The 11,237-nt window shown below is 43.2% G+C and overlaps 1 protein-coding gene across 1 annotated transcript in view; it reads right to left on the minus strand.

The window, feature by feature from the left end:
* The window catches only part of Slc22a2 (solute carrier family 22 member 2), a 42,151-nt gene that overhangs the window by 624 nt on the left and 30,290 nt on the right, over positions 1 to 11,237 (minus strand). The window contains 1 exon segment of the mRNA NM_031584.2: positions 9,170 to 9,269. Coding sequence (NP_113772.1) covers positions 9,170 to 9,269 — 100 coding nt within the window.

The following is an 11,237-nucleotide window of genomic DNA, read 5'->3' on the forward strand; positions in this document are numbered from 1 at the left end:
AATGCCTTCTGAGTGATGGTCTTCATGAAAAAATAAAGGGTAGAGTTTGGAGAATAACTCACTGGAGAGGGTGTTCCTAAATTCCCTTCTTGGTGTCCCATGTTCCTCCATAACAGAGAATATAGCTGAGTGCTGAATATAACTCTAAACTGGTTAAATATAATGATTGAAGAATCCAGACACCTTGGTCGGTTCTCATACAGAATTTAAGAAGTTCTTTTTACCAAGTCTTCCCTAACTATTTCATGAGTGAAAGCTGCAATTAGAACATCGCTCAGCGAGTAGGTTCTCTAAGTATCCTCTCTATGAATATATGGATACTGTTGATGGTCTTGGGAGGAGGGATACTCTCCTTCTTGTGCTGCTCCCAGCCTTACCTTTTGCACATGTTCCTGTTCGCACTGAATCAGGTGTGGGCTGCCCCAGCTCCCCAACTCCTCCCTCAGCTTCCCCACATGGTCTCAGTTTCTGGACCAGTCCAGTCTGAGGTGCGGATAACAGAATCTTATCAAATCAGCCAGTGGTGCTGTAGGCTTCCCAGGTTCCAGGCAGGGGCACAATCAAATCTACTGAGCTCCCCGAGTCTCCAGGGCCAACTACAGAGCATTAATGACAGCTGCAGCAATGGTGATGGGAGCATAAACAGCAGAAGCAGCAGCAATGTCAGCAAGAGTTGCAGTGTCAACAACAGCAGCAATGTCAGCAAGAGTTGCAGTGTCAACAACAGCAACAATGTCATCAGCAGCAACAATGTCAGCCACAACAATGTCAGCAGCAATGATAACAACAGCATTGAGAGCAGTACCAATGTCAACAGTGGCAATAATAACAGCACCAAGAGCAGCAATGTCAGCAACACCATGGACAACAACTGTAGTAACAGTAGCAGCAGTGACCGCATTGATAGCAGTACCAACACTGGTGATGACAGCAGCAACAGTAGTAAAAACAACAGCAGGAGTTGCAACAATACCAATAACAGCAGCAGCTATAGGAACAGTAGCAACAGTCACAGTAACAGAAACACCAGTAGCAGTAAAAGAAAAAACAGCACCAGTAATAGCAGCAGCAGCACCAGTAACAGCCATAGCAGCAGCACCAGTAATAGCAGCAGCAGCAGCAGCAGCACCAGTAATAGCAGCAGCAGCAACAACAACAGCAGCAACAGCAGTAACAGCAATACTGACAGCAGCAAACTCGACAGTAACATAAAAAACAATAGTAATTGCAGGGACATCAATAGTAACTACAGTAACAACAGTATCAGTAGCAACAGCAACAATAAAAGCAACAATAGCAATAGTGACAGTGACTACAGTAACAGTAGCAACAGCAACAGTGGCAGTAATAACTGGAACAGCAGCAACAATAGTAACCGCGGCAACAGGAACAGAAATTATGGCAATGGTAACACCAGCAGCAACAGTAACAGCAGAAATAGTAAGTACAGCAACCACAATAGTAACACCAGCAATAACAGTAATAGCAGCAACAGTAACAGCAATATCAGCAACTGCAACAGTAAAAACAACAGTAACTGTATCAGTAGTAATAGTAAAAGCAACAACAGCAACAGCAACAGCAGCAACACCAGTAACAGTAGGAACAATTACAGCAGAAATAGAAAGGGTGATAATAGCAACAGCAACAGCAGAAACAGCAACATGGACAGTAGCAACAGCAGCAGTGACAACAGCATCAACAACAGTAACTGCAGCAACTGCCACAATAACATCTACAGCAGCAACTTTAATAGCAGCAACAACAGTTTCAGCAGCCACAGTAGCAACAGCACCAGTAACAGCAGCAACAACACTAGTAACAGCAGCAAAAGCACCAGTAACAGCAGAAACAGCAATAGTGACATCAGCAACAGCAGCAACAGTAGCAACATTAGCAACATCACCACTAACAGAAGCAACAGCACCAGTAACAGCAGCAACAGCAATAGTGACAGCACCAACAGCAAGAGTTTCAACAGTGACAGCAGCAACAGTAGCAACATTAGCAACAGCACCACTAACAGAAGCAACAGCACCAGTAACAGCAGCAACAGCAATAGTGACAGCACCAACAGCAAGAGTTTCAACAGTGACAGCAGCAACAGTAGCAACAGCAACAGTGACAACAGCAGCAACAATAGTAAATACAGCAATAGCAACAGTAGCAACAGCAACCATCACAGTAACAACTATAACAACAACTGTAATAGCAGCAACAGTAATTACAGCAACAGCACCAATAACAGTAATAGCAACAGTAACAACAACAACAACAACAACAACAAGAATAACTGTAGCAACAGCAACAGTAGCATCAACAGCAGTAACTACAGCAACTGCAACAGTAACTGCAACAACAGTAACAGCATCAACAATAGTAACTATAATAATAGCAACAGAAACAGCAGCAGCAGCAACAGTGACAATAGGAGCAACAACAGTAAATACTACAACAGCAGCAGTAAGAGCAACAACAGCAACAGTGATAGCAGTAACAGCAGCAGTAAGAGCAATGACAGCAACAGTGATAGTAGCACCAGCAAGAATAACAATAGCAGTAACAACAGCAATACCAGCAACAGCAACAGTGACAATGACAACAGCAGCAACAACAGTAACTATAACGATAGCAATGGTGACAACAGCAACATTGTCAGTAATAGCTCCAACAGCAACAATGACAGTAGCAACAACAGTAACTGCAGCAACAGTGACAAAAGCAATGACAACAGTGACAGAAGCAAAAGCAATAATAAGAGGAGCAACAGTTATAGCAGTGAAAGCAACAATAACAGCAGCAACAACAGTAACAGCAGTAACAGTGACTACAGCAACAGCAACAGAAATAGTAATAACAGCAACAGCAGTAACAATAATGATAGCAACAGCAACAGTAACAGCAATAATAGCAATAGTGACAGCAACAATATCAACTTCAGCAGCAAGAGTGACAGCAATAGTAGCAGTCACAGTAACAGTAATAGCAACAGTAACGGCAACAACAAGAATAACTTTAGCAACAGCAACACTAACAGGAACAGTGATAACCACACCAACAGAAACAGTGACAACCGCAGAAACAGCAGGAGCTATAACAACTGCTACAGTAACTGCAGTAACAACAATAAAAGCAGCAACATCAACAGCAGCAACATCAATGATGACAACAGCAGCAACAGCTTCAGCAGTAATAACAGCAATAGTGACAGTACCAACAACAACAGTAAATGCAGCAATAGCAGTGACAACAGTAACAATGACAACAGAAACAGTAGCAGTCAAAACAGTAGCAACAACATCAACTACAGCAACAGTAATAGTAGCAATAGCAATAGCAACAACACTAACAGTAACAGCAACAGCAGCAACAGCAACAGCAACAGTAACAGCAACAACATCAATGGTGACAACAGTAGCAACAACAGTTTCAGCAGTAACAACAGCAATAGTGACAATACCACCACCAACAGTAAATGCAGCAATAGCAGCAGTGACAGCAGTAACAATGACAACAGCAACAGTAGCAGTCAAAACAGCAGCCGCAACATCAACTACAGCAACAGTAATAGTAGCAACAACAATAGTGATGACACTAACAGTAAAAGTGACAGCAGCAACAGCAACAGCAATCGTTTCAGCAGCAACAGCAACAGTGACAATGAAAATAGCAACAGCAACAGTAAGAGCAACAACAGCAATGGTGACAGCAGCTACAGGAGAAGCAGCAAGGTCATCAGTCGCAATAGCAATGCCAACAATGACATCAGCAAAAGCAACAGTAAGAACAGCAATAGCCACAGCAGCAACAGGAACAGTAAGGACAACAACAGCTACAACAGCAACATCACCAGTAGCAGCAGCAACATTAATAGTAACAGCAGCAACAATGGCAGCAACAATAACAGTAGCAACAACAACAGTAACAGCAGCAACAGTAACAGCAGCAGTAGCAACAGTCTCGGCAGCAAAAGCAGCAGTAAGAGGAACAACAGCAGCATCAGTGACAGCAACAGTAATAGCAGCAACAAGAGTGAAGGCAGAAACAATAGTAACAGCAGCAGCAACAGCAGCAGTAACAGTAACAATAACAGTAACAGTAAGAGCAACAATAAGAATGACTGTAACAACAGCAACAAAAACAGGAACAGTGGTAACTTCAGCAACACTAACTGCAGCAACAGTCACAGTGTCAGCAGCAGCAACAGCATTAACTACAGCAACTGCCATAGGAACTGCAGTAACAACAGTAGCAGCAGCAGCAGCAGCAGCAGCAGCAATAACACTGATTGCAACAACAGCAACAGTAACAGCAGCAACAACAGTTTCAGCAGCAACAGAAACAGTGACAAGAGCAGCAACAACAACAACTGTAGCAATATAAATGGTGACATAAGCAACAGAAATAGTGACAGCAGTAACAGCAATAGTTTCAGCAGCAACAGCAACAATGACAATGACAACAGTAACTGCAACCACAGCATTAGTAGCAGCAGCAACAGTGACAGCAGTGATGGCAACAATGACAACAGCAAAAGCAACAGTATCAGCAGCAACATCACCAGTAACAACCAGCAATAACAACAATGACATCAGCAACAACAGTAACTGCAGCAACAGCAAGAGCAGCAATGGCAACAGTGAGAGCAGCAAAAGCAACAATAAGAGGAGCAACAGCAATTGCAGTGATAGCAATGGTAACAGCAACAACAACAGTAACATCAGAAACAGTGACTATAGCAACAGCAAGAGTAACAGCAGCAACAGCAATGGTAACAGCAACAATAGCAACTGCAGCAGCAACAGAAGCATCAGTAATAACAGTAATAGTAATAGTAATAGTAGTAAAAAGCAAAAACAAGAATAACTGCTGCAACAGTAACAATAACTGGAACAACAATAACTGCAGCAACCATCATAGTAAGAGCAACAGTGACAACAGCAATAACAGTTTAAGCAGTAATAGCAGCAACAACAGCAAATGTAGCAACATAAACAGTGACAACAGCAACATTTTCAGCAGTAACAACAGCAATAGTGACAATAACAGCAACAACAGTAAATGCAGCAACAGCAACAGTGATAGCAGCTATAGGAGCAGCAACAACAGCAACAGTAAGAACAGCAGCCACGGAAGCAATGGTATCAGTAGCAGCAGCAACAGTGACAGCAGCAAAAATAACAACAGCAACTGCAGCAATAGCGACAGAGACAGTAGCAAAAGCAGCAGTAAGAGGAACAACAGCAGTGACAGCAACAGTAACAGAAGCAACAACAGTAAAGGCAGAAACAATAGTAACAGTAGCAACAGCAAGAGTAACAATAATAGCAACAGTAACAGCAACAACAAAGATAACTTCAGCAACAGCCACGATAACAGAAACAATGGTAACTTCAGCAACATTAACTGCAGCAACAGTCACAGTGTCAGCAGCAGCAATAGCATTAACTAAGGCAACCACCACAGTAACTGTAGCAACAACAGTAACTGCAACATCAGCCAATATAAGAGCAATGACAGCAAGAAAAACAAGAACAACAGTGACAACAGGAACAGTTTCAGCAGCAGCAACAACAGTAAGGACAACAACAGTGACTATAGCAACTCCAACAGCAACAGAAACAGAAGTAAGAACAACAGTAGCAGGAACAGTAACTGCAACAGGAGCAGCAGCAACAACAATAAACACCAAAACATTATTGGCAACGATGACATCACCAGTACTAAAAATGGCCTCAGCAGAAACAGTATTGTTTTCAGCAACTGCAGCCACATCAGTAACTGCTGTGGTAGCAACAGAAACAGTACCAGCAACAGCAGCAACTGTTAATTGGTTATAACAGGAGTGGAAGGAACAGCAGCAATACCAGCAGCAGTAGCAAGGGTAGCATCAACTGTAGCAGCAGCAGTAATGATAGCACTGGCCACATTAGTACAGCAACAATGACTCCAGCATCAGCAGCAATAACTGTAACAGCGTCAACAGCTGCAGCAATACTGTCAACAGCTGCAGCAACAGCATTATCACCAACAACGATAGCAGCAAAAGAATGGCTGTATTAGCATCAGTAACAATAGGATCTGCAGCATGGATAACAGCAGCAACGAAAGCAATATCAAGAGCAGTAGCTGCATTTAAACTAGTCATGGTCACATTAGCAGTGGTAGTAACAACAGCAACAACAGTAACAGCCACAGCTGCAACAATAGCAGTAGTAGCAGTAGCAACAATAACACCAACAGTAACAGCATCAGCAACACCAATCACAGCAGCAACAACTGCAGCAACAAGAGCAATGGCTGCATTAGCCCGGGCAGTAACAATATCATTATCATTAACAGCAGCAGCAGCAACCATGATATCAGCAACAGCAAGAGCAACAGCAGCAGCAGAAGCAGTAACAACAGGAGCAGCAGTAACAATACCAATAGCTATTGATGCTGGCTGCAGCAGAGACCTAGATCAGTAACAATAGCACTGATGGCAATAGCAATGGTACCATTAACAACAAGAGTATCAGCAACAATGGTAGCAGCTTCAGCAGTAACAACAGCAATAGTTGCAGTAGCAACTGCAGTGGTGGTATTATCAATTACATCAGTGACAGATATAGTGGCATTAATACCAGCAGCACCAATGGCAGCAATAGCAGTATCAACAGCAGCAGCAGCAACTGTGTCAACTGAATATCAATGGCTATGGGAGCACCAAGAAAAATAGCACTAATAGCAACAATGAGTACACAATGGAAGGAAGCTCGAGCGACCGCAACCTCTACACCAGAAGCAGCAAGAACAGCAGTCAGCATATTAATCGACACAGTCTGAATGCCTAGCACTGCACACATACGGAGATGCCTTATCCTAGGTCTGAGCAACCCTCTTATGATGACCAAGTAATTTGGCTGGCCCAATTGGCACTATGGCTTTGTCGCTTACTGGCTATGTGACAAAGTTGTCTATCTCTGTGCCTGTGTTCTTTTCAGTTGTCAATGGTATTAACAGTAAGACGCATTTCGTGAGACTTTGATGAGAGAAGGCAGGAAAGTATTGGTTGAGAGTCTTAGAACATGTTTGCTCCCACCGTGCCTCATGTACAGAAAGTGAGGCAGGCTTAGGGGGTAAAGAGCAGTCAGACAAATCAAACAGGCTGTGTTTGTAACTAGGTAGACTGACAGCCCTTGCTGGCAGGGAAGGGACTCCTTCTTGGTCCTATTCTTTATGTCTGGGAGATATAACAAAAGTGTGTTCTCAGTACCAACTTTATAGCCTGCCTCTTGCCCTTCTTTGCACGACCCTTAGCCTAATAGCCCAGTTTTTTCTTCATATTCCCATGAAATCCCAAAGTCCGAGCCATCTGGATAGCTTATGTGAGTCTATGCCCTTGTTCCTCACCTTCGTGTATGACTACCCATCTGCCTCAGAAGCTAGATGAGGATAGACCTGGAGGGACTTTGGGTAGTATATGGTACAAGTCTGGGGCTTATTCTGCCAGGATGTGACAGCTGTAGGAATGTGACTATGTTCAGGATGGAGTCTGTGTCCTCCAGGGGAGAGGGTAACGCACACAGGAAGGGGCTTCAGATAGGAGAGACTGCTTTAGCTTAAGCACTTCAAATACAAACAGTCACGGGAACCAGACAGTAATAGAAGTGGGCCAGGCCCAGGACAATAGGAAATGGGGACTGTGGTCTACCACAGAAGGTTTGCTGTCCAAAGAGTGAGACCCCATCCAGTAGCTCCCATACAGGGCCAACAAGAGGAGATGCCTGTTCCAGGTTCCCACATCTGGTTTTGTCACGGTCCTGGGAGTTGAGCCTATGTGCCTTTTGTCACTTTAGAAAAGATCTATGGGACCACAGGTTATATCTCTGTAACCAGAGGTTATAGAAAGAATGGAAATAAAAAGCGCAGATGAGGGAGCTACTTGAATATTTCTATTCTTTCGTCATTTTATCTCCAATACTATTTTATATTTGTATGTCTATGCATTTATGTTATATTTACCCAAATGTTAGAATGAATGCTTTTCTATGCTTTGTTTCTTTTCAAATAACAATTTATTTTAGGGCTTTTCTTAACAGTGGATATAAAGCTATGTCATTCTTCTTAGTGGCTATATGTACTTTGGTGTGACATAATAATTATATTATATCACAAATTCCCAAATGAAGGGCATTTAGGTTCTTCTTGTGTCGCATTGAAAGATCCTTTAACGACGAGTACTACCCACACGTTTCACATGCAAAAATTTCAAGAGGTAGGGACTGGGTAAAAGGACAAACACAATTTCCCTGTTTCTGTGGTTGGGTTGACCATCATGAAGGGTTCAATGTTCTATCCACAGACACATGGGGGCTGCTGGGTCCTGCACATTCTTCCCAAGTACAGTGTGTTCCCTCAGGTACTTTGATCCCTGATGAAACAAAGGAATAACTGGGCCGCATCAGTTCACATATTTCTGGTTATGAAAGAGGTGGAACTTACTTTCAGGTATGCGTGAGCGATTCACTCTTTTTTTCACTGAGTCAGGGGCCCCAGCCTCTTCCTTTTGGGGGAAGATGTTCTCATGGGTTTTTGTTTGTTTGTTTGTTTGTTTGTTTGTTTTTCAAGACTCCTCTGTGTAGCCCTTGCTGTCCTGAAACTCACTCTGTAGACCAAGCTGACCACAAACTCCCAGAGACTCACCTGCCTCTGCCTCAGAAGTATTTGGATTAAAGGCCTGCACTACCACTGCTCAGCTCCCTGGGTTCTGTTAGAGCTCTCTCCATATACCTTCAGAGAGCCAGGCCTTTCCATAGTATTCAACGCTTTATCCAGGTTTACCAGCAATGACAGTGTTTCAATTCAACTCTGAATTTTTGTGCTGAATGCATACAAACTAATCTTTCTCCCATAGGTCCTGAACTTTTTCATATTATTATTCTTTTCTTTTTATTTTGGTCACATTTAGACTGACCTTGCTCATTATGAAGCTGGATTACAACCAATCCTCCTATAGCACGTCCACTAATTTTTTGTCTCTGTTTGATGTTTAAAGCTCTGATGTAGTTTGCTTTGGTCCTGTGATATGAAATGTGGAATTCAATCTTATCTTTCTCCCCAGTTGGATCTAGAAGTGTCTCTAAACGTCTGTAGAGGAGTTCATTGGGGGAGCCCACGTTCCTACCTCTGCATATTCTCGGCATCCTCGATGGTCTCAGGCAGAGCCTTCCCTTTGGTCTCAGGTAGCAACAGCACAAGTGCCCCAGCGACAAGGCCAACCACAGCTGAGACACAGATGAGAATCACATCAAGAGCCGAAAGGCAGTCTCTATAATTAGGGTCCCCTGGTTTCCCACTCTCTTTCGGGGGGTATGTTTTCCCATTCTTATTTATAGACTCCCTTGCCACCTTTCAGCACCCTATTTTCCACCATAAATTATACATCCATTGCCAAACACCATTGGGTTACAATTCCTTTTAGGGAAATGAAATACTTAACATTTTGAGTCGAGGTTATTCTAGGCTACGGGACTTTGCCACAGAGTTAAGAAATTTCAGAGTTAGAAAATAACTCTGAAAAAAAAACCCAACGATCTGAAAAGAACATAACTTTGCCAATATAAAGCATTTAGCATTGGGAACAAGTCAGAAACTTGGACCATTGCTAGTAAACAAGAGTAACTGCATGAGGGCTGGAGAGATGGCTCAGTGGAGTAAAGAGACTTTCTGCTAAACTTGAGTTCAATCCCCGGGACCCATCCACAAGGTAGGAGGAGAGAACAGAACTCCTGATCCGTGTAAAAACACACACACACACACACACACACACACACACACACACAGACACAGACACACAGAGACAGACAGACAGACACACAGAGACAGACAGACACACAGACACAGACACAGACACAGACAGATAGACACAGAGACAGACAGACAGACACAGACACAGACACAGACACAGACAGACAGACACACAGACAGAGACAGACAGACAGACAGACACAGACACAGAGACAGACAGACACACAGACAGAGACAGACAGACAGACAGACACACAGACACACACAGACACACACAGACACACACACATACAGAGGGAGAGAGATACAGACAGACAGACAGACACACAGACACACAGAGACAGACAGACACACAGAGACAGACAGACACAGACACACACACACACACACACACACACACACACACACACACACACCATGAGTGAATACAATCCTTTTTGGTAAAAGAACAACACATTGTGTATTAATGCACATACAATACTATCACAAAGCATAGTGAAGCCATTTAGTTCATGTTCGGATGCTCAGAGCCATGAGAATGGTGGTACTCACCTGTAATCCTAGAATTGGGGAGAATAAGGTGGGAGAACTATGAATTCAAGTTTAGTATGACCTATATAAAGAGGCACTGTCTCTGTGATGTTTAATTAAAATCATTAAGTATTTTATTATATGTGTATGGGTATTTTGGCTGTTGGGTGTACCACATGGTACAGTCCTGATGAGCCCAGAAAAGGGCATTGGATCCTCTGGCGAGTTATTAGTTGCTATGTGGCTGTTGGGAATCAAATCTGGGTCCTCTGTAAGAGCATCCTGTGCCCCTAATCACTGAACAATCACTCAAGACCTTGGTTAGTTTTTATTGTAAACTTGACACAACCTAGAGTCACTCGAGAAGCAGGAATCTCATTTTAATAATTGCCAAGATCGGATTGGCCTGTGGCCACCTCTGTGAGAGAATTTTTTCTATTGATGATTGATGTAGGAGGGCCCAGCCCACTGTGGGTGGTGCCATTCCTAAGCAAGTGAGCCTGGGCTAAGGTAGCAGAGGAATCCAGAGAGTGAGCCAGGAAGCAGGGTTCCTCTGTGGTTCCTGTCACTGAGTTCCTGCCTTGAGTTCTTCAGTGGTAGACTGTGACCTAGAAATATAAGCCAAACAAACCTTTTCTTCTCCTAAGCTGCTTTTGGCCAGAGGGGTTTTTTTTTTATCACAAGTAACAGAAAGAAATCTAGAACAGACTTAAACATCTCTCCTGCCCCACCTCCAGTGTGTACTAGTGGTAGAGTGCTTCCTTAGCTTATACAAGGCCCTAGGTTCAATCCTCAGTATGGAAAAGCAATACAGGCCCAACTCAAGGGTAGACCACTGGGCTGCAGATCACCACACAGCTTCCTTTGTTCCTTTGTTTTAGTCTCTAGTTATAATTTTTAATAATCACCACACT

Source organism: Rattus norvegicus, chromosome 1, assembly GCF_021556685.1.
Source record: "Rattus norvegicus strain SHRSP/BbbUtx chromosome 1, alternate assembly SHRSP_T2T, whole genome shotgun sequence".
NCBI classification, from domain to species: domain Eukaryota; kingdom Metazoa; phylum Chordata; class Mammalia; order Rodentia; family Muridae; genus Rattus; species Rattus norvegicus.